Consider the following 23,701-nt stretch of genomic DNA (forward strand, 5'->3'; position numbering starts at 1 on the left):
TGTTGAGCGTACCCCTTTGTTGCCATAATCTTGTTTTCTTTGGGGAGTAACACAACAATGCCCCCCCTCCCCCAACCCCTACAGAACAAAAACAAATAGTAATCATGAACTTATAGAGCAGTGGTGCAATCATGATGAAGTATGCAGTGCCAAGGAATAAGAAAGCTTGGTGTGCTAAGGATAAGAAAGCTTCATAGAGCATATTGCATTGCAGCGTGTTACACCATTACCAGACACTATGGCATTGCTTGCCCTTTACAGCACTTGTTTTAAGGACCTAATGCAGATCATGGCAATGTGCGGTCACATGGATACTTGACTTTACCCCAATGCTTGGTGCTGACACGTACAAAAAGCTTTATAATTTAGAGCTTCCATGCGAAGAGCATCATCACCTGTTGCGAGTAGAACGCGGCCACTGTCTTCATGCCCCGGTGGTAGGCGTCCTTGGCCTTGCGGAATGACTCTTGACGCATGTGGTAGTGGACAGTGGCCTCTCGACGAATCACATCGTAGTCCCCTACCAATCGCAACCTGTCATACATGTCTTCATGGCCCTCGACGACAGGCTGCCATGCATTGTCGTCAGCTTCATTCTGCATTCGTTTGCCAAATGGTGTAATGGCTGCTTGTCAGGTGCAACTAGTTTTCTCACACATTTCAATGCAAACCACATTTACCTGACATTCAAAATACTACTACTACTACAAAAGGACTCCTATGTCCATCTTGGACTATAATTTCCATTACAGACAATTACTAAACAAGCCAGCTAGCTCTTTATTCCACACCACTTTAAGTAAAGCTTCACAGCATGCGTGACCATCATGCAACATTTCTTATCTCCTGAAAATACATGACAGTATTTCGCAAAAACTCTAATAAAAAACTCCTCAATCTGCATACTGTACTGGCATAAGCGAAGGTTTCAAAACAACAGCATCAGCAATAAAAGAGAAAGAAAAAAAAAATGTTTCTTGTAGCACAGCTCTGCAATGTCAAATTGCTTCAAAACACTGGTGTCATACTTATGCACATAGGCTGTGCAATTTGACTTCAGCCAGCATTCCCAGGCTTTAAAATATTATTTGTTTACTATTACTATTATTATTATTATTTTTTTTTTTGCACCACTGGTCTGCAAGCTATTGCTATGCAGATGTAGATGTGCACACTATCACCAACAAGACTTTCTGGTCAAAGCAGACAGAAACGACTGAACACGCCACCATGTTAGTATGGTATATAATTTTTCTCCTACACCTTTTTGCTAAAACTGGCCACGGAATATGACAGAAAAATTAAGCTAGGAAAATATCAGTGGCCTAACATCTTCTTCTTCTTCGAGAGAGAATAAGAATAAAAGGCGGGGAGGTTAACCAGGGCTGAGCCCTGTAGGCTACCCTGCACTGGGGAAGGGGGAAGGAAAGTTAGAGAGGAGGAGAGAAACGTCACTCTTTCAGCTGATGTATGAATTTTGCGTTTGACATCACAAACGGCGAATCAGTTCGGTATCCTTGAGAAAACGCAACAGCGCTTTCGTTGCCTTTCGGAACTGTGATCACCTTCAAGTTTCGTGAAAATGACACAGGCTTCTTATAAACAACAGTACTTTAGTCTCTAAATCATCACCTGTGGCTGGCTTCAACAAAAGACAAGTTTTGCATGTGACAGTTCAGCTTTCTCTTGACAAACATGGCGTACAAAATCGCCAACAGTTATTAGCGAACAATGAAAATTGAAAATGCAACCTGCTGCAAAATTTCATTGAGAACAAACGAGTTATAAGCTAGAAACATTCATTTTAAAGTTGTTCTGAGAGAAAATAAAAGAGCTTGCAATAGTGTAGCTCAAAGCAATGAAAGAAACACTCAGTGTCACCACAATGTGTTGGTGGTCTAGTTGGTGTGAATCCATAGTGCTTTTATAGCGCGAAATGACACCACAAGAAAGAACACTGGACAAAGCGCTTTGCCCCGTCTTCTTTCTTGTGGTGTCGTTTCACGCTAAAAAAGCACTATGGGCTCAAGGTCATATCAATGCAGGAAAAAGAAGGGTGTGTACACTGTTACCTCTTGCATGCTTTCCATTTCAACAAGATCCACAATCTGCTTTTCAATGTTTTCCATATCATTTTCTTCAGGAGCTACTCCCAGGGTTTCGTTGATAGTCAGGACAGACTGGATCAACGAGTAACTGCAACACAAGAAAGAAATGAAACTTTACAAAAATTCAACACTGCACTCGACATTTTTTTTGTGCGAATGTCTCGCCCTCAGATACCATCAGACTGAACAGTTGTCAGTCTTGCCAAGTCATTAGAACACTGCAAAGACAAGAATGGCACCATTCTGTATTTATTATCACAAAATAAATATTACCAACAAACCACCTCTCATCATCAGTTTATATCCTTTCAAAATTGTTTGCTTGTTAGAGTCCATACAAGTTGGTGTTCATGTTTCTACAAATATTAAAAAAAAAAATCTTCTTCATGACAATTAATAAAGAAAGCAGTAATTACGTTTGTTAATGACTTGCCTCCGATAATGCGGGTTTATGTAATTCACTACTATGCACTAGTAACGGACTGTGAGCACAAGTGCAATGCTGTCTGAACTTTGACTTCCCTTGCTCATGTATAAACAATATGTTTACCAGAGAAAACTGGTAAGTGGAATGTTAAGGCAATAATAGCACAGCGCACAAAAATGCCAACCGTAAAAGAACTGCTATAGTATACGCATATAATTAATCCGAACATTTTTGCATCATGTGACCAATAGTTTCCCTTTTTTGCATACTACCCATTTAGCTGCAGCAGAGGACACACAAATGAAATGTAACTTGCAGTTCATAACGTGCAGAAATTCATGCGTTGTTCTATGACAGGCTAGACTGATGTGAGCGAAACGAACAGATCACAATGGGAGGAAACAACTTGAGAGGGGCCCTGGCCACTCCAGCCGCATTAGAAAACGTGTAGCAAAAGGTTTCTGCTGTGCACAGAAGCATATGTTTGTGAATCAACAAAGCATTTGCTATGCCAGAGTGCTACTTTTTGAGAACAAGTAAGTCCTCGTATGACACCTCCATCTTTATGCAAAGCCAGTAGTATCTACCAGGAAGGCTGGAAATAGATGTGCCATGCGGCCCTCACCATACAGAGCATCACATGCCCAACTCAAAGAACAAGATCACTGCCTGCATGTGGTTTGAAATGATATCACCCAAAATGCTACTGGATGACACATTATGTTGAAGTTGAATAGCCAATCCTCTGCTGCCAAAAATAATAGTCTGTGCCAACACATGCGCAAGCTCTACCTGGTTCTGCAAGGCACTGTTGGGACAAGTGACTGGTAACAATGGCAGCATAGCAACTGAGTGTGGATCACCCTGTGTACCAGGTGAGTGCCGGTAAGCAGAGTGACTTGACAGATATTACACTGCTTTTGCATTACATATGGAGTCAAGCATGTTGCAGGCTTAAGTGTTTTCAAACAATTTGGATGTGATGCTATCAATGCACAGTGCACGTGTGATTATTTTATCCGTTGACACACACCCTGTAAAAAGAAAGCTTGGCTTTTGCTGGCACAATATAATATCCCGGTGGTTGCACTGGAAATCGTTTCGGGAAAAGTGACAGGGATGTGTCACACCTTTCATAAATAGGTGAAGCGGTCGCTTCCAGCTTTAAATGGCCGATATGACAGCATCTACCAAGGTGTTTCCTGCCTGGAAAAGGTTTACTTACTACAACGTCTTCTGAAATAGACTTACTTGCTTGCAACGAAGATTTCATCCAGTGCTTGTCTATCAACACCCGGGAACTTCTCGTAAAGTTGCTTGAGCTTAAGTTTGGTTGCCATATCCATGTAAGTATTGTTTTTGGTCTACAAATAACAGAGACAAAACAATTTCACAGTCGAAAGTGACAAACTGTCGTTCTGAGGAGAATACAACGTCACTGCCACTTAGAAACAAGATTCTAGTGGGCCAATAAGCATAGCAGTGAGAGAAGGCGCCATCGCCCTTCATACCCAATCTTTTCTTTTTTCTTCCAAAGCTGCTTCCATTTCCATGATTTCACGAAAGCTCATTTCATGCGGTGCCTTGCTCCAGCGTGGATCATTGTGCAAAGCCGGAGGTGGAATGCCGACAATTTCAGGCGTGCTTTCCTTCGAACTACACTCGCCTCCTGTTTGCAAATCTTGCAGTTCGCCTGGAAAAAAGGCAAGCTAGTAGGTTATATGCACATGTAAGCAGTCACACTTTCACTGCCAGAAAACAAAAACAAAGCTGGAATGATAGATAAAGGTCGGCAAACTCACACAGGAGTTGACTCACTCAGACTCAGATTGAGCAGTGAGTCTGAGTGAGTCCCGGCAAGTAATATTTTAATGAGCTTGAGTCCGAGAGTGAGTCCGGATCAGAAAAATTTTAGTGAGTCTGAGTCCGAGTGAGCCGTAAGCACAAAATATATTTCTTGAATGAGCCTGAGTGAGCTTCACACTTCTTTGCCGACCTATGGTTTTATCTATACAACTTCAGCATGACTATCAGCCTTATGTCAGCTCACGTTTATACTCCCGCCAACTCACACATACTTCAAAGTACTAGCGTTCACACGCCAGCTCAATATTTATTAATCAGAGGCACGAGTTACGTAGGAGAAAGGGGGGCGCAGGTTGACCCCCCCCAACTCTTCCACAGCAAGTTCCTGATGAAAATATCTCGTATGAGTCACCACTGTCAATAAAAATGTCCTTACTGGATTCCAACCACTGATAACTCATATTTGAAGGTTCGAGATCAAAAGGCACCAAGTAGAGCACCAAATCTGCGAGATATTGGTGTTAAAGAGCATTGACACCATGGTCAAAAAAGCCAATTATACTCTAACGGACTCATGAGTCGACTCACTCAGACTTGGATAGAGCCGCGAGTCTGAGTGAGCCCGAGCGAGTAATATTTTGGTCAGTTTGAGTCTGAGTGAGCCCGGCTGAGAAAAATTTCAGTGAGTCTGGGTTCGAGTAAGTCCAGTTGAGGAAAATTTCGGTGAGTCCGAGTAAGCTCTAAGGGCAAACTATATTTCATGAGTGAGTCCGAGTGAGCTCCACATTTTTTGGCGACCTATGGTGATATAGAAGATGAGAAGATAGCAACATTAGAGTGATTACAGTGTATTTGCCAGTATAGACCTTTTTCAAGCAATCCCGGAGCGCCCTGCGGACGCACAGAGCACTACGGGAAAAGTGTGTGCCGGCCGTTCGGTTGCCTGCTGCTCGTTGGCTCCGTGGGAGCACGAAAGGAAAAGAGCACATCACCGCTTCACGACTATTCTTGCATCGTGAAATACTACACGTATCAGAACGCGTCTGTGTGTACCTCTGTGCATGAAATGTGAGAGAACTAATGCAGTCAATGTAGGTAATACCGAACGGATGTATATCGAGTGTAGCAGTTAAGCAGCATGCGCGTTATAGCCTGCCGCTACCGTCAAGCCATACTACCGTGAGCAATATGAATTGTACTATTGTGATCATACTATCGTGAGCAATACAAACTGACATTTCATGCATAAACTCGGTGTTATATAGCAACAAATAGACCCTTTTCAAAATTGTAAAGCTTGCTTTCCTGTGATGCAGATAGCCCAACTAATGGCGGCTAGTCACTTACTGCAAACAGCATGTTCAAGCACAGTTTGATTGCGCTATAATGCAGAAAATGTAGTCGGCTCTCTTGATATAAACACACATAACAGACAAGCCCCAGCACGTGCAACTATAGACCTCATATCCACATGAAAGACGACAGGTGCCGCCATTAGTGGGGCGAATATGCAGCACAGAAAAGCGTCTATTCGTGTTTATTTGACGATTATTTGTAATTTACTGATATGAGTATGACGTATTGAATTGCCCAAGATATACCTTTCCCTATGAGCATTTAGTGTCATTAGCACTTCTGCATTTGCCAACTGCATTTAGCTGCTATGGCCTTTAAAAAAGTAATTTCACTGTTCCATCTCATATTGCTCACGACTATGCATACCTACAGAAGGGTCACCTGTGGGCCAACATGTGAAAACACAACCGGTGGGTGTTTGTAAAATGTAACACCTGCAGCTGGTGTCAACGAAGGGTGGTGGATGCTTCTCGTTTTTTGCATATATGATGTGCGCGGCTAAGCGACGTGCACGCTGCCTAATCAATGTATATTATTTCACTAAATGCTGACTGTATTCTCAATCGTAATCTTTAAATCTCAGAACCTCGCGTTGAGTTCATCGACAAGGCCAGTAGACGCTGATTCCAAATGAATCCTCTAATTGCATGGACCGCTCCTGGACTTCATCTAGGAAACCGATTGCATCTTCTAAATTGTGCTGTGGGGTCATACTGGCGCCAAAACAAACGAATGAACAAAAAAAAAATCACGCTTCAGAACTGCTCAGCTGGTCCAACAATGGTACTCAGAAATGCTAGACAGATGTAAATCACAGAGGCCGTCGCAGCTAAACACAGTCATGATTGAATTACGCTGTAATATGCTGCACCTAGCCAAATTCGCTTTATCTGAAAAGTGCTGGCACGGCGCAAGCGGAAAGCTAAAAGGGCTGTTTCTTGGACGAGTTGTAAATGCATTCTGAAAAGGGTAGTGCTTGCGAACACGGACTAGAGGAAGGCACACGGACGGAAGCACTTCCGTCTGTGTGTCTCTGCCCCCTTGTCATCCTCCTCGTGTGCCTTCCTCTAGCCCGTGTTCCCAAGCGCTACCCTTTTCAGAAAGCTAGAGCGTGAGGCCTGCCTATTCGTCACGGAGGCTGCTGCGGCGCACACACATTTCTCATGAGCGCTAGCACGCCCGTTGGTGGCACGCGTGTGCTTGGAAAAGGTCTAGTGAGTGCATGATATAATACAGCTTCACAAGACCCAACAGCTTGCATTTTCTCAAGGGAGTGAAGATATCGCAGTCTCAATATTATAGATCAAATGAGTATATGTCTTACTTTTGGCCATATATTTAGTATGACAAAGACTGGCAATGTATATTGGAACTAACTTTCATGAGAGTCGGCAACCATTTCCAGCATTTCTTCTTCTTCCTTTGACATTCTCTGCTTTAGAGTATGCATCCAAAGGTGATGTATCTGCCTGGCAATCTCGCTGCTGACCGTGACGTTTAGGTCAACACTCCGGAAAGCATCTGGACAAAAAAAAAAAAAAAAGTTTTGGATGACAGCTGTGCAGAGGTGGGCAAGGCAATAAACGCAATATTCTCTCACTTACCCATGGATACATGCAGTCCTTCAGAACCAAACGTTTCCACAAGCTGACATGCAAATGAGTGGTCAAGGTGAAACGTGAACTCCCTGTCAACACTTTCTGGCTTTGGTAGAAAAGCTTTTAATGAACTTTTCTTCAGCCTTTTGTCTGCAGGCTCTTTCACAGTAGGCATGGTGCTAGCTGACGATTCATGCTTTTCTTCGTTTGCTGCAGGCACTACTGACGAAGCATGCACTTCTGGCTGTTGACTCGTTGAGCTCGGACCACCAGTGGCGTCCTTCGCATCACAGTCTTCATTAATAACGAGTGGTTGAAGGTCACAAGAAACATTAGAGTCCATCAAGAGATCAGCTGCCCACACATGATCGCCATGACAGTGCTGAAATATGTCCTCCAAATCAGGAGGTCTTACGCCTGGCATGCACTGCTGGAGCAGCAACAGCTTACCTTCATCATCTAGGTCATCCGTAGGAAGGTCGTCAGTGTCCGTGCTCCGAGTAAGCGTATTTGGCTTATGAGCAGGAGCAAGGTGTATGTGCTCCTCGTCCAGCATCTCCGCAGGATCTCTGGCCTCCACAACACGTAGCTCTTCAGATTCGCCAAGCAGAACTTTCCCTACTACAACAAAATCCACAGGGTCTACAGAGGTCGACACATCTTTGTAAACACGAGCGCTGTTTTTCACTTCAGTTTCCAACAGGGTGGGCTCAAAGACGTTGAACTCTGGAAAAGTCCAGGTGCTACTACGGACAACCTTCTCCAACCCAAATATGGGACCGCGAGCTGAAGAACGTTTCTGCTTTGAAGTTTCGGCCACCTTGGGTACAGTGTGTGGGGACTCTATCTGAGGACTAGAGTCCGCGTTGTTTTCACTTGTCGTCTTGGGACTTCCTTTACCTCTCCGGGGCCTTTGCTCTCTTGGAGTTTTCGTGAGAGAACCCTGCATTTCCCCTTCAGGAGAGTCTTCCCATGGAGCAGTGAAATCCGCAAGTTTTTCAATTATGGGAGCATTATCACCCCTTGCTGAACCCCCATGGTGTCTAGGGGAATCTCTTGGTGGCTTGGGCACATCATCAACAACTTCCTTTTCTTCAATAACATCAGGCCAAGCTTCTATTACAGCTTCCACCACTTTATCAGACGATTCTGGCTCTTCTTTTATTTCTTCTAATTCCGTTTCGAGCCTGTGGCTAGTCTCTTGTTCTGGGGCATCACTCTCTTCAAGTATGGCTTCATTCACTGGCACATTTGCCTCTGCGAGTGATGACAGTGCTTTGCGAGAAGCCCACAGAAAGTCGTCGTCACGTTCTGTCCCATCTTCTGAGTCATTGCCGTCATGACCAGATGACCAAGAGTCCGAGTTCTGACGGCTCCTGCTTCCAGACTCTTCACTGTCATTTTGAACAAGAGCAATGAGATCTCCCAAGCTTATAGTTTCTTCAGGGGCGGTTGTGGAAGTTTTTTCAGATGATGATGTGCTTGGATTTTCATGTGCTTCAATCGATGGCTCTAATGGCATCTTATCATGTGGCTTGGAAGAAGATTCGCTAACACTGGCTTCTGTTATCTCTAAAGGCGTGTATGTAGGCAAAACTGATAAATCGTGGCTTTTAGGGAAAAGGCCAAAGCTTTGACACAATGATTCTCCTGTAACATTACGATCATACCGTTCCAACATAGAGTCTATAGTACGTCTTGGAACCCCATGCGTATTCTTTTGTGTCAGCTGCCTAGCATCAAACTTCCAGGGAGTATCTGGCTCTAAAACACACACATGATATTTCGCTCTTAATGCCAATGCCACATAAGGCATCATCTCCCACATTTCCACGTTAGTGTTATCAATAATGATTGGTGAGCGACCTTCCTGAATAAACTTCTTTGCCCTTCTCTTATTCCACTCGTGTGCCTCTGACAACCTCGACTTATCAAAGTTATATTTGCCACCTTGACAAAAAAAGTGGTCTGCACTCAACACTACACCACGACCACATATCTTCTGAGCCAGAAATGTCTTGCCACTGCCTGGAAGGCCTCTCATCAGCACCAGCACACTCTGACCCCTGTCCAACAAGGTGTGTATCTTCTGAAGTTCCCTATTTGAAGCAGGTAATACTTTAGGCTTGTGGCTAGTAGATGGAGTGATGTTAAAGCCTAGCTGGCATCCAGAACCTGCCAACTGACTCCACGCAACTGGAGGAAGTGGATCTTGCTCTTCTGACACATCTGAGCAGCGAATTTCTGTGCTGGCAGGCAGGCATATGTTTGGAACAAAAGGCGCAGCATTCACATAGAGTGCCAAGTCCGATGACGCACTAGCCGCGGCATGTGCAGTAGCACCCAGGGGGCCTTCATGCTCACTCTCCTCACTAGATTTGTGAACCTCTGCTTCAGAGGTAACAATGTTCTCTCCAGCACCAATACTTTCACTACTGGTAGACGGAGACAAGTTGCTCGACTGCAGTGGATGGATGACACTTGCTGCGCTAGCACCAGACTCTTGTGGTAGCAGAGTGAAGAGAGCTTCCAGGGCATTGTTCACTGAAATGACAGTTATGATTGCTTATCAGTGCACGAACAAGCAGTGTGCAAGAATGAAAAATATAATCAATCACAGCTCTAAAGCAATGACCGAGGTATTTATCATGTTAGATAAAAATGTGCCCAAGGCTACTTTCCGCTAAGCCATGACACGTTAAAAGAACGCTCCGAAGCATTTCTTTAGTTAAGCTCTCTTGGCTAAGCTTTGTTTTTTCCCGCCAAAACGACAATCGGTCGTTAGACGTAGCTTGAATTAGCGCGGAGCCGGACAGTGCCAGCCTTCAGACATGCAATCGCGCTTGACAATCGTTATCAATAGAGACCCTGAATCGGTATGCCTTGTGTTCCAATGAAGACAAGCAATGTCAGTGTCCGATAAGACGATGTTAACATTACGCATTCCCAACATGCATACAGGGTTCCAAAATAAAACTGACTGAAGTGAATGAATTCGCGGAATGATTAACACGGATACGGAAAGTGTTTCTTACCATTGAACTCGCATTCGGTGAGCACCATGTGTATTACATCAGCATCAAGCTTGCCTTCAAACATCTCCTGAATGTTGCGAAGGCACTCCGCGGGATGGATATCTTCGCCAATGGCAAAATTGTTACGAATGATGCCACCAGGCAGGATGTCATGGCTGATCGGTTGGAATTCATCCGGTCTGTACAGGCCGCTAGTGCTAGCCGCACCATCGCCCGCAGATCGTTGTTGCAGGACACGCTTCTTGCGGGGCATGGCTGAAACAGTTCACTTTGTTACGTTACGTATGCAGATACCTCAGGTAAGAATTTTGCTCAGAGAAGAACACAATGACACTGCTGTAGAACGACGCGTTGACCATTTTCCCACACGAGGTGACACTCGGCTGCGCTGCAATTTCACTGTTAACCAATAAAAACTCCATGTCATTTTACGGACACGGCCGACTTTGTGCCCTCCGATCCGGCTTGCCGTCGACACTTGCTACTCGTGTGGCGGATAAGTGAAAATGTGAAGTGGCACAAACATCACATATATGGATGTTTTTTAAGTATGAATGTAATTTTTATTTAACCGGTACTGTAAACAAAATACAATTTTATTTATTATAAAAGAAGGCTTGAGCGGTTTATTTTTATTCAAGCATTCGCTCAGTTTTAGTATAAAAGCAAATTACACGCCGAATCACCCTGTGACTTCTTCAATCATGCTCGTGATGAGCATCGAGTAGACGAATTGAAAAGAATTGTTTCAATTACGGTCATTTAAACACAATATTCGGCTCCTTAGCTTGGGTAAATATAGATGCAGGACACTCAGAAGGTAGGTTCAAACGTTGCTTTCCTGCTACAGCTGAACCGTCATCGCTAAGCGCGTTTTATAGCGAGTCTCCTCTGAACAGTTTGCGTGACCGCACACTGCTTGGTGTTGTCCTTTCGTTTTTTGTTGAATATACGTATTTGCACATTTGTCATTGACGATCAGAGCTGCGGGTTTTGGGCAGGTTTTCACAAGCGGTGTTGTGCTTGCTAGCGTGTTTCTTTTCTCATTTAGTATGATGAAAAACAAATGTACCCTAAAACGGGAGCGAAGCCACTTTGTGCGATAAGTGCGAGTGACTGTTTAGGCAGCGTAGCGTCTGCGCTTTTGAAAAATTTGCTCAAAATATCTTGTATAGCAAGCACTAGTCGTTTGAGTACTCGTTGTACTACCGTTACATGTTGGCGTAGGCGTCTAACGCAGGAACGCCCTTGGTATTACGCAGCTTTGTCGATGTCCGGCATTTGCACCAACCAGTATGCCATACGAAATGTCCTAGGCATCGTTTGAACGCTCTGATCTCGTTCGTAACTGTGGGGTTATTTCGTCTTTCCTCTATTTTGCTCTTGCACGCTTCCTTTTTTGCCCCAAGACCTTGCCATGTAGTAGTGACTGCAACATTTTATTTTTCTTGTTGATCAAAATGGCTCTCGTCGGGCGAATGATACGAGCGGCTACTCCATTTTCTCGTTACTCTCTGAACAAAGTACGTAACCATACGAAGTTTGAGGATTGCTTTACCGTTCATACGCGTCTTGCAAACATGCGAACATGTTTCGTAGGTACTGCTTTCCCTTAAAAGGCGCTCTGTGTTAGATGGAAGCGAGCTGACTGTAGTCGTCAGCTACGCAGTTAGGCCGGTTGGCGGTGTGACGCTGAGCGATCGTTTTTGGGGTTACTCGTCGCATTTGTGCGTGGTATCGCATTTAGTACATTACCCTTTTCGGTAAACCGTCTTGTTCACGGGCCATCCTTACCGTTCGTAACCTTGTTTGTGCGCTTGCGTATTTTGCTTTTAATTTTGTGACGCTTGCCTAGTACGCGACTCCTGCGCACCTCTCGATGCATCCTCATTAGTTGCCCCGTTTGCTCTCTTTTTGCATTTCAGTCACCGTGGCGCACGCTAACACAACAAATTCGTCCTTCCTCCAGTATTCATTTAGGAATCTAGTGAGTGTACAGATTTGTTTTATTGGTCTGTTGTTGTCTGTCCTGTTTACATGTCATCTTCGGTAAATGCAAGGCACATCGGTGCCCCGAGTTTAATGCGCTTAAATCAAGCTTGCGTGCTGTGTAGCAAAGCAAAGCCTTGTTCCTTCTTGTTTTTACACTGGACACAATAGAATTTCATTGTAGTTTACACCACGAGTACACATGCTCCTAACATGTTGACGTAAGATATTCCGGACACTATCGTACAGCAAGAGTAAACCATTTTGATTGCTGCTGTGTGATCAACTTTATGTGGTCTGACTAAACTCCTAGCATTTAGTGATCATTTCTCGTAACTGTGCCTTCTTGCACCATGTTTTTCTGTTATTACGTGCAGTTGGCTCGAACAGTCACAATACGAAGGTAGCAGTCGGCATGATTTCATGAAGTAGAGTTACATGTCGACAGTATGAATTCTTACGATCACCCGCACATCAGTCAGTTCATGGTTGCCCATCATTGCCTTATGAATTTAAATTTAGATGTAAACCATCACAACCAAAGTAGTGAGAGTTTCATCCTAAGTCCATACCGTTTCGTATTTTATCACTTGCCACTGCGGTGTTGCTGCCCACACCATAATTAGAACATGCCAGTTAGAAGCACAGTATGGATAGAGGGCAGTACAAAAATTGTAGCATTTTTCTGACCCACTATTCTTCGTGGTATGCCTATACTCACAAGAAAGGCAGTTAGTAGTGTATGAAATAAAGCTGCAATGTGTAGCATATTAGACTAATAGTGTGGTAGGTTAGTATTGTATGCGTAAAGTGGTGCTTGACACTAGTATGATAGTATGCGTACTTGCTTCTGTAAGCACCTCTTTTCATTTATCCCCCTTTAACCTTTTCTTCTTTGTGGAGAATAAACATGGAAATACACTACATTACACTACAGAGTGCAAAAGTTCTCTAAGTGCTAATGGCAGACCACCTCACTGTGTAGAGCCGGCTTACACTTTTTGCTTTCTGCACACAAGGTACTTGGTCCGTAAAATTGCATGTATGCAAGTAAATGTAGAACTTGCATTGCTTCGTGGTCTCGCTCTTGTAGACTTGAAATGCTAGACAAGACATTGACACCTTGTTGCTGGTCACCATTCTAATGCAAGGCATGAGAAAGCACCTTATTTCGGCAGCCTGTACAGACAGACTGGTACTTTGGAAGCTCCATTGCATCCGCTGTTAGGAAGTATTCTTTTTTCTTAGTGTCTGCTCTCGTGAATTGCATAGTAATGTCAACATTTAGATACTTTCTTGCCAACTGGCTGCTAGATGTAGTCATATGTATAATCTACGTATGTTTCATGTGATTATAAGAATGATTTCAAATGCTTTATTATTATTATTATTATTATTATTATTATTATTATTATTATTATTATTATTATTATTATTATTATTATTATTGTTGTTGTTGTTGTTGTTGTTGTATCAGAAGGGCTTGACAAATCTTGAGGGTAGAACCAATAGAAGCATCGCAGTGTAGCATTTTCTTGCACCTCAGTTGACAGACGTAACTTAATTAAGGGCACTATAATCATTAACAGAAAACGTAATGTGCAATTTGCGTTTGCATGACGTTTCAAGTACTGCGAGAACAGCTATGCCATTGTGTTTGACAATTATTTTAAGTATAGCACAGCCACGAGCAATGCGTTGCTACCACGTGAATGATGCATCAACATGATGAGCATCTGGCACGCCAATGGCTGCCTCGTGAAGGCTCTTGTAACACTTATTGGCCTCCGAGATTAGGCTGCATGTCACCCTTCACAGAGGCTGTACTGATGCCGTCAACAGAAGGCTAACCGGTTGAGCTGGCTTTGCAATAGCGGTGCACCAACTTTCGCTAGTTACCTTTTTAGGAGAGTGAAATGTTGCATCCAGATGTGCGAAAATTTGATTTGAGAGTAACTGTTTGCTTGTATTTTGGATATTCTCTAACTGACAAGTCTGGTTTGTAATTTCTTTCGCTGTTGTTTGACACATTGAGAATAGATATAAAGCAAATGTGGCGGCTTTAAAAGGTGTTACAGGCAAAGAAGTACACAGGAATTTTTTTCGGGGGGTGTTTGTGTGTAGAACGGCTCACTTTGGCAGCTGAGCTGATGGTCGCTGTGAAGGCGTGCTAGTATTTTAGTGTCACCCGAAAAGTTAAGCGTGAAAAATTTCGGGGGGTGTTAGAACCCCCCTTAGCCCCCCCCACCCCCCCCGTTAGTTACGGCCCTGGTTACAGGCCTGCTTAAATGAAAGGCAAAGCCTTCTAGACCATGTAACAAGTACTGGCACGTGTTAGAGTGCCCTAAATTACACTCATGGAAAGAACAAGTTTTTGTTTTGGCACTTGAAAGCTGGATGAATCATGGCATCGTACATTGGCTCGCTCTGGTCCCTCGGTTGTGGTGGTTACAATGCACAGGTGCAGGAAGAAGCAGCATACTGAGCGTGTTTGCTTAATATTTAATAGTAGTGTCATCATGCCCAGCCTTTACTGCTAGGTACGATTGAAAATTTTCAATCTGTCATAACATCGCAATAATGGAGGTGATGCCAAGTCCGTCATTTTGAGGCCATCTTCAGTGTCAAATTAAGGAGTCATTCATATTATGATGTTTGCTAAGCATCCTCCTTCTATATGCAGGAAGCATGTGATTCAGTTCTTACAACTTTGCAAATCAGGTCTGCATAATCCTGCAAGGTGGTGGAAGGATTATGAAAGGGAAAATTGACGACCACCGATTTGTAGCATAAAGCTTCAAGGAAGTCCATATGGATTTCTCTGAAAGAAAGCTTGAGCGACATCCTCGAAAAGGCATTGGTCCTGGGTTCGATCCCAGGGCCAGGACGAATTTTTCGTCGGCTCGGAAGCTTTCAGAGAAATCCATATGGCATTTCCTTGTAGCTTTATGCTACAAATGGCTAGTTGTCAGTTTTCCCTTTTATTCCTACAGCCTTGAAGATATGTGCTGGAAAGCCTTTTATAGCAATTCGGTGCAGTGAATTCAAAGCAGCCTTGTGTAGTATTTTCGAGATGAGCTACGGTATTGTGAGTGGTCTGATTAGCGTCTTGAATTGGGCTGGTTGGTGCATACTGAATTTGAACGATAAAACAGCACTAGAACAAGATGAAGTGAGAGGACACAAACACAGCGCTGACTAACAACCATATTTTATTGCATTTGTATGTCAATATATACAGGAAAAACACTGTCATTGTACATATCAGGGAACAAGATATCGTCGTATACGATGCTAAGTCAGAGTTTTGATAAATACATAATTTAACTTATGTGGAGCGAGAGCGAAGCTACACTGACCCAACATTCTGCAATTTTTTTTTGGATGCAGTGGTCTGATTACTTGTGTTGACGGGATGCTTGACTCTTGCCCCTATTGTGTATATGTGTGTGTGTGCATAACCAGACACTAGTGGAGTCAAGCAACGTGTTGACAGGAAGCTGCAGCAACCACACTTGCAGTGACCAGCCCCCACTACGTAACCAAGCTCAGCCGCTAGACTTCAGAATGGGCCCCCAGCGTCGCCGGCGCGCTGACAACCACGATGATGATGCCTTTGGTGGGAACAAGCGTCTTCGTGGGGGAGCACACATTGGGTGGGCATAGTTTTTGCCTCGCTTGCTGTTAGGGTTTTGAAGGGCAGTACGCAGAGAACACTTGAGTTGTGCTGTGAGACTGCCATGCATAGATTGTTTTTCATTCATCTGGTTGACTGCTTTGGCCAGCTTATCACTCCATAGATGTGCTTGGTGTGTTTGCAATCAACCATGAGAAGGCCATGTCTAGGCAGATTGCATGCTCGATGCAATGTTGTGCATTGCATCGTTGTATTGGACTTATGTCCTTCACTACTTGCAGCCACACAGTGCTTTCTAGATGCCTCTTCTGTGTACCCCCTCGTTGACAGAGAAAAGGGGAAAGAGATGCAAATTTTAGTTAAAATAATTTGATTTTGTGAAAAGTCAGCTAGACTATGTTGTGACGACCATAGCAATTGGAATACAAGTGGCGTAAAAGGCTTTGGTGATTTAAGCTGACCACTAATGCATTTTGTAACATATTATATAAGGACAACTGCATCAGGAATGGTGGTATCCGTAGGATTGTCATCAGTCATGAAGCCACCATTGCTTGTCTGTAATGCTGCCTTTCGAACATTTGAGCCATAGTTGTTCATTGAACATTTAGTTTAGCTACCTTATATCACAGTTTGCCCAGTAATCTCCACGTCAGGTAATCTTTCTGGTAAATAGTGCTATATGCTCCATGCAATCTCTTAAAACTTTTTTTAAATGTAAAGAAAGTGAGAAATACATAACCTGTATGTCCAAACAAGGCAGTAGTTCAGGAGTAGAGGCTTGAAGAGATGAAAAATGCTTGATCATGTGGTGTCGCTAGAGTGGCACCCCCTGTTAAAATATTTTCCATACCCTGTATGTGGTATAACCTAATGAAGCCAACGGATAATGATGCCAAGGAAAACAAAGGGACATTATTTGTAGTTTTTATCGGTAGTGTAGTAATAACAATGTAAATTAAAATGAACTAAAGTGGACGAAAAAACAACTTGCCACTGGTGGGTACCAAACTTGCAACCTTCGAATTACATATCCAATGCTCTACCAATTGAGCCAAAGTGGTGATTGTTCCCTGGTCCACTTTATTGGGTATTCTGAACGTGTAGTCCTGTGAATGTTCACACTCGGCACTCATAGTTATGGTGGCGAATGTGGAAAACTTTTTTTAACCTGCTGGTGTCGCAAAGTACATGATTTTTGTAGTATGTGTCATTTCTCACCCCCTTATACCAGGGGTCTAAAACTCACCTCGGCTAGCGGGCCACAGTTACGAAATTGGTCTCCTGCTAGGACGGGGACAGTAATGAAGATAGGAGTGGAGGGGGTGATGGGAGGAGATTAAACAAAATGTCAGCTAACCTTGCCATTTGAAAGAAGACATTTCCCATTATGTCTTATATGTGCCACTCCTGAAGGGGATTTTGCATCAGGAGTCAAGAAACACATCGATACTGATGTCCTGAATGACTGAAACAGGACGCCGATTCTGATATATAGTTTTTCTTCCGTGGTTATGCTTTAACACATGGTGACCACTTAAGGTGCCTCACAAAAGAAATGCTTGAGACGAGTCGCATCTGTGTAGCTCATGAATATACTTTTTAAAAATTAAAGTAAAAAAAATATGAGACTGATGTACGGGCCGTGGGTCGCTAGAAAAAGGTTCCCCGCAGGCCATGGGTTTGAGACCCCTGACTTATATGCTGTAATACAGCTTGAATTGTCCATCCTCCGTGCTCATCTTTTTGGTCCCTTGTGCCTCTAGGTCTAAAAGGACTCTCTTCAATAGTGAATCTACTATGTCAAGCTTTTCTGAGAAGCGGTGCCTTGCTCTCTTCCAAGAATACACCTGTGAGTTTGCATTCATGTGTTACTAGCTCTTTATGGTGGTTTCGAATCATTGTGGCAATGGCCCTAGTCAAATGCAGAATTTTGTGACACCTGTTCTGTTACGTATTCATTAATTCTTGATTGCCTAGGCAAGAAAAAAAAAAACGGAAATAAATAGTTGGCACTTGCATTGTAATTGTCTTGATAAAAATCTGGGAGATTGTAATGTTGCAGGTGGAAAATTAATGCTTACTTTTAATATGAAACCATGTACGTATGTACAAGCTATCCAGTAGGTAATTCAGCCCAGCTTTTTGGTTATCAGATTTTTACGACACAGGACATTCCAGAGTCATTAAACATCGTAACGATGTTTAATGACTCTGGAATGTTGGATGCAATAGAACCTAGTTGGTGTGCATTTAGTGCGAGCTTATGTTTTTCTCAGCTAGAATAAAGTTGAATGTATAAATATTGCTTGATGAATTTTATTTCACCACATAAGTAGCCCCGCCACGGTGGTCTAGTGGTTATGACGCTCGACTGCTGACCCAAAGGTCACGGGATCAAATCCCGGCCGCGGCGGCTGCATTTTCGATGGAGGCGAAAATGTTTGAGGCCCGTGTACTTAGATTTAGGTGCACGTTAAAGAACCCCAGGTGGTCGAAATTTCCGGAGCCCTCCACTACGGCGTCTCTCATAATCATATCGTGGTTTTGGGACGTTAAACCCCAGATATTATTATTATTGTTATCACCGCATAAGTACTTTCATGTAGATAAGTGACGAGGGTGGCAGGATAAAATAAAAGCTGCATTACGGCAGCTTGACTGGTCCACCACTGGTCCACATGCATATTAAGTAAAAAAAAAAAAGGCCTGTACGTGTTGATGCATTCATAGAAAATGATTCAGCATATGCAGAATATTCAAAACAGGAGGTTCTTTTGTTTTTCATCTCTAAGAAGTTGTAGAGGTTCATTGTTACTTGTTGTACACCAGGTTAATTAGAATCACTTGCATCTTTCTACGCTAACTAATGAAATAGGTACAGTAATTCCTTGATATAACTAATACGAATGTAACGAATAGTCAATTATAACTAAGTACGTAAAAAGTAGTCACTAATACAGTGTTGCGAACTTATGTTTATAACAAATTTTCAAATGTAGGGAAGCTAGTTTCGTGTCAGATGAGATTTTGTAATCGCGAGCTTTGACTGCAGTTGTGGTCTTATCTTGTCATGATGCCAGAACTGATATTCTAATAACAAACAGTGCATAATGGTACATGTCTCTAGTAACTATGGCACAGGCACATAAGTGCACAATTGCTGCTGTAATTATATCATCTTCTCTCGCAATAGGTATGTCGCTTTTTTCTTTGTTACAACATTGTAACATTTAATGTGAGCTATTCTACGGTACAGTGAGGTTTCAGGAGCACTTTTAGTGAGCATTGGAAGAACTCTTTCTGGAACAATGCTCGGGGAGAAAGACTCTAGGGGTGTTAAGTAGGATGTACAAAGCTATCATGTAAAACTCTAATCAAGATTGAATATAAAATATTAGGGGTGTGCGAATATTCAAAATTTCGAATATTTTTCTAATAGTGTTTGCTATTCGATCCTATTCGCACTTGAATTTTACTATTCGAACTTCCCAAAGACAAATACAGTCAGCGTCTAATTGAAAGTGACTCCTTCAGATTTTTGATATGCTTCACCTCATTACACTCTCGTATTGCGGCAAAGCTGCCTTTCAAGCTCCGTTACAGTCGAACTTAGCCAAGAAAGACACATTCAACGTCCGATTAAAAGTGGTCCCTAGATTTTCAATATGCTTCACCTCATCACACCCCCGTATTGCGGCAGAGCTGCCTTTCAAGCTCCGTTACAGTCGAACTTAGCCAAGAAAGACACATTCAACGTCCGATTAAAAGTGGTCCCTAGATTTTCAATATGCTTCACCTCATCACACCCCCGTATTGCGGCAAAGCTGCCTTTCAAGCTCCGCTACGGTCGCAAATGTATTAACTCAAGAAAACGCTGGTTCCAACATGGAGATGAAAGATGCGGCAGAGGTGGGGGCTCAATTAATGCTGTTTTGGACCTGAAATTTGGGCAGGAAGTCCGGACGCCGAAGCTTTTTAGCATCCAAAATTTCAGATGTTATTATATATCAACGTCTATGAGGCAGATTTGCAACTCCGGGCTTGAAGGGAGCACACCCTTGTCCGCCACATCAATTGGGTTTCCACAGAAATTGAAAGAGGAGGAGAGGCTGAGGAAATGGCATCTTTGCCTATCACGTGTAAAGTGTTGTCGGCAACACTTTGGTTGCACCAAATCATGTACATAAATACAATTCAGCCTCTACATTGCCTCATTCTTGATAAGACAGTTATGAAACACCACCCCGCCAGTGCTTCATCAACCTAGCGAAAAGAAACATTCATGTTGCTATCTCGTAAGAATATGCTTAGGAATCCTCTCCAACTTTTTTTTTCTGCAATTTCGCTTCGAAGTATTCAAGAAACATTCTAGAAATATTTGAGAAATATTCGAAAAATATTCGATTCGATTCGCACTCACACTTCAATATTCGAATTCGCTTCGCACCCAAAATTTTGCTATTCGCACAGCTCTATAAAATAATTCAGCAATCTAGAAAATGTGCACAACTTGTGTGAACCCTACCATATTTACTCACAAAGTAACTGGACTGGCTTAGGTTAGTTGCTAGTGTTGTCTATTGCTGCCTGGAGCTGCCTGTGCACTCGCATAACAGTTTATTAAAATAATACATGCGCACTGCTGTTTGTATACATCAATCCAATCTAAATGCTTCTCACATTGTAACAATTCGCCTTAGGGACATTTGCTGCAAATTTTTTTGTAGTTGTACAAACACGCCAAGAACTGATGTGAATCATTTAGTCTACTTCCTTGTACTGCTGTGATTTGAATCTATACCAATGAGCCTCCCCACTCCTGCAATTCAAGCTCTTGTGGTTCCCTTTGCACTTTCAGCGGTGGACGACCCTAAAACGATGGGACCTGAAGCTATGGAAAAATTTTGCGAGGACATTGGTGTCGAGCCTGAGAATGTAAGTTCTTAACTTCAGTTTACCAACAAAATCCGAAGAACTGTACCTTCTGTGAGGAACTTAATCCGTGATCATTCTGTCAAAGTCACAACAAGAGTGCATTATCTGAAGTGGTTAGTTGTGATTGACACTCTGTACTATGGTGCGAGTAAACGTCCTCTCTTTGACTGATTATAACTTCACACTTGCGGCAAGCCTGCAGTCATGGAGCGGTGCTGTAAAACGTCGGCCGCCACCGCCCATGCGGGAGCTGTCCAAGGTGCACGGCAAACTTTGCCGGCAAGGGAATCAAGTGTGCGATCCAACCTCGCACACTTGCGCACCAATGTGAGACGACGAGATTTTGCACATCTGTGCATCGGCTGAGCTATCAATCGTCTCCGCACAGTTGCATCGTGGATTGTGAATCTAGCATGAAAAACTGCTCATTGATTGCTGAAACCATACCTGGCAATGACACGGACGACATCCGTACTTCTAGCGGGAAAACCACGGAGCCAAAAGCAAGCAGCTGGGCGCGATTTGCGGGAGAAGCAGACGACGCGCCGCGCTGATGTAGCCATGGCAACCACCCCTTTGTCGCCGATTGGCCACGTCGCTCGGCGGCTGCCGGAGCACGTCGCGAAAATGGGTCTTGGACCCGTTCTCCGAACGGCAAAGAATGACTGATGTGCGTGAGTGAAATCGCTTGTGCATGGCAGCCTCAGTACGGCAAACAGTGCGCAGTGAGCCGCCATCCCGCTAGTGTGACTTGGCCATAACACATCTACACACGGATTCAGGAGGGATGTCAGTATATCTCGACCCCCCTTTCCCTCCTCTTACTTTGTGTGTATGGTGCTGTGCACTCTATGGAATGCAAAAAACACACAAAATCCTCTTTCCTTGTTACTGTGTTGGTGGAACACTCACAGAGGTGTGAATAATTTTATGATTGTAAGCGTTCAATAAACCGTAGTACCATAATTGACTTACCATATTTACTTGCGTAATGAGTGCGCATTTTTTACTTTTTTTTCCTTAAAGAAACCATAGCAAACTTTGTGGGATGCATTCATTATACGGGGTAAATTTTATGAAAACTTTTTCGGGATGAGAAGAAAATGTAGTTATGCAAAAAAATTACAGCATATCCACGGGGTGAATGATGATGAGCGGGGCGAAGCTCCGGAGGGCATCATCGGTAAACCGTGAATACGAGTAATTCGCCCCACTAAAGTAAACACGTGAGAAATGTTAAACATCAAACTTTTATTGTTGGTTTCCGTGGTCCCTTCATTATCCTTTTATGCTCGCAGGCGTCCAATGGCAAGTGCTATATATGACATCATTCATATTTTCATAACATCACATCTTTTCATCATATTTCATCATACAGTAGAACCCCGCTGTTACGTTCCTCACTGCTGCGTTTTCCCGGCTGTTACGTCGTTTTCCGCCGGTCCCGGCATAGCTCCCATAGGATACAATGTATTGGGAACCCCGCTGTTACGTCGTAACTGTCGGACCGTTCCCGTATGATACGTCGCGAAGTGCGCCCGGAGCCGACCGAGTGACTACCAAAGAGAGCGGCCATGGCGCATTTTCACGCAGCTTGGCCTCGTTTGACCGTAATATTAGCCGCACGAGAGGCGCCAGCAACAGAATCTTTCAATTGATGCAAACAAAAGCATGGCCTTCGAGATTCAAATTGCAAAGATGGCGTCTATGACGTAACTGCTCGCGAAAGCAAGGCCTTCGAGATTGGCATTTACTATTGACAAAAGCATAGCCTCTGAGATTTGCATTGCACAAACATGGCGTGTATGACGTAATTGCTTGCGAAAGCAAGGCCTTCGAGATTGGCATTCACTTCTGCCATCGCGTTGGCGTAGACTCATCATCATCGTTATTTGTTGGAGAACGGGAGGAGTTCGAGCTGGTTGGAGCTCGCATGGTCGTGCGTGCGGTTCGCGGTCGGACTCGCCGCGCCGGTCGTGATTGCGTGTGCTTAGTTTTCTCATGCCTACAGCTGTTGGTGTTAAAAAAATCACATACGTTGATTATATTTCTGTGGATAAGGCCGTCCTAAGCTCCGCGTTTCTATCCATCGACTATCGCGGCTGAGCGCGCCAATTTTCGTGCTGCTCGTAAGAATTGAAATAAAATTCTGTACCACTAAATATTTTGCCGTTTTTCCTGTTTTTCGGCTCTTACGTTTCCCGTCTCTTACGTTTATTTCCTACGTTCCCTTCAAAAACGTATCAGCGGGGTTCTACTGTACTACAAGTATAGTTTTGTAACATCTCGCATCGGCTGCTCAACAGTCACCTGTGAAGCGCCGGCGGTGGCCATTTCTCCTGATGTAGGGCTTGGCTGGAGAAGTTCCAGAGGGATGGCCTCGGGACTAAGGCCTCGCAGTCGGCAACTGTAGCGGTGGACAGGAGTATCCACTGCAGGAACGGGTTGCGGGATCGGACTGGCAGAACCGCTTCGTGAAGGGGTGGTGAGCATCAGGCGTTGAAGTCCGAAGAACCGAACACCCGAGCGTCGTATTCCTCAGAGAAATCGTGGTTGCTGCTCGAGCTTCCCACTTCGTCGTCCTCAGTTATCTAGCCGGCCTTGAACACGCCCGAAGAACCGAAGACCCGAGCGTTGTATTCCTCAGAGAAATCGTGCTTGCTGCTCGAGCTTCCCACTTCATCGTCCTCAGTTATCTAGCCGGCCTTGAGCCGTGTTTTCATCATATACAAGTACCGCCATCTAGCGGACACTCCACGAACTAAACGAGAGGTGGCTACTACATACATCGGGGACGCGCGACCCAC

At 43.7% G+C, this 23,701-nt stretch overlaps 2 protein-coding genes across 4 annotated transcripts in view; one reads left to right on the forward strand and one right to left on the reverse strand.

Moving 5' to 3' along the window:
• The window catches only part of LOC119382640 (uncharacterized), a 16,158-nt gene extending 5,345 nt beyond the window's left edge, over positions 1-10,813 (reverse strand). Inside the window, exons 1-7 of one of the 2 annotated variants that reach the window (XM_037650434.1) lie at positions 10,331-10,813; positions 7,746-9,839; positions 7,075-7,218; positions 4,047-4,228; positions 3,787-3,899; positions 2,073-2,196; positions 396-596 (exon numbers count right to left, since the gene is read on the reverse strand). In XM_037650434.1, the coding sequence (XP_037506362.1) occupies positions 396-596; positions 2,073-2,196; positions 3,787-3,899; positions 4,047-4,228; positions 7,075-7,218; positions 7,746-9,839; positions 10,331-10,583 (3,111 nt within the window). In that variant the 5' untranslated portion in view covers positions 10,584-10,813. Of the gene's footprint in view, positions 1-395; positions 597-2,072; positions 2,197-3,786; positions 3,900-4,046; positions 4,229-7,074; positions 7,219-7,301; positions 9,840-10,330 lie in introns of both variants that reach the window. The other variant, XM_037650433.1, reaches the window with a different exon arrangement.
• A 193-nt stretch (positions 10,814-11,006) lies between these two features.
• The window catches only part of LOC119382643 (DCN1-like protein 5), a 31,354-nt gene continuing 18,659 nt past the window's right edge, over positions 11,007-23,701 (forward strand). The window contains exons 1-5 of one of the 2 annotated variants that reach the window (XM_037650438.1): positions 11,007-11,150; positions 12,256-12,317; positions 15,785-15,975; positions 17,723-17,808; positions 20,818-20,894. In XM_037650438.1, the coding sequence (XP_037506366.1) occupies positions 15,887-15,975; positions 17,723-17,808; positions 20,818-20,894 (252 nt within the window). In that variant the 5' untranslated portion in view covers positions 11,007-11,150; positions 12,256-12,317; positions 15,785-15,886. The remainder of the gene's footprint in view (positions 11,151-12,255; positions 12,318-15,784; positions 15,976-17,722; positions 17,809-20,817; positions 20,895-23,701) is intronic. The other variant, XM_037650437.1, reaches the window with a different exon arrangement.

Source organism: Rhipicephalus sanguineus, chromosome 2 (genome assembly GCF_013339695.2).
Source record: "Rhipicephalus sanguineus isolate Rsan-2018 chromosome 2, BIME_Rsan_1.4, whole genome shotgun sequence".
NCBI classification, from domain to species: Eukaryota; Metazoa; Arthropoda; class Arachnida; order Ixodida; family Ixodidae; genus Rhipicephalus; species Rhipicephalus sanguineus.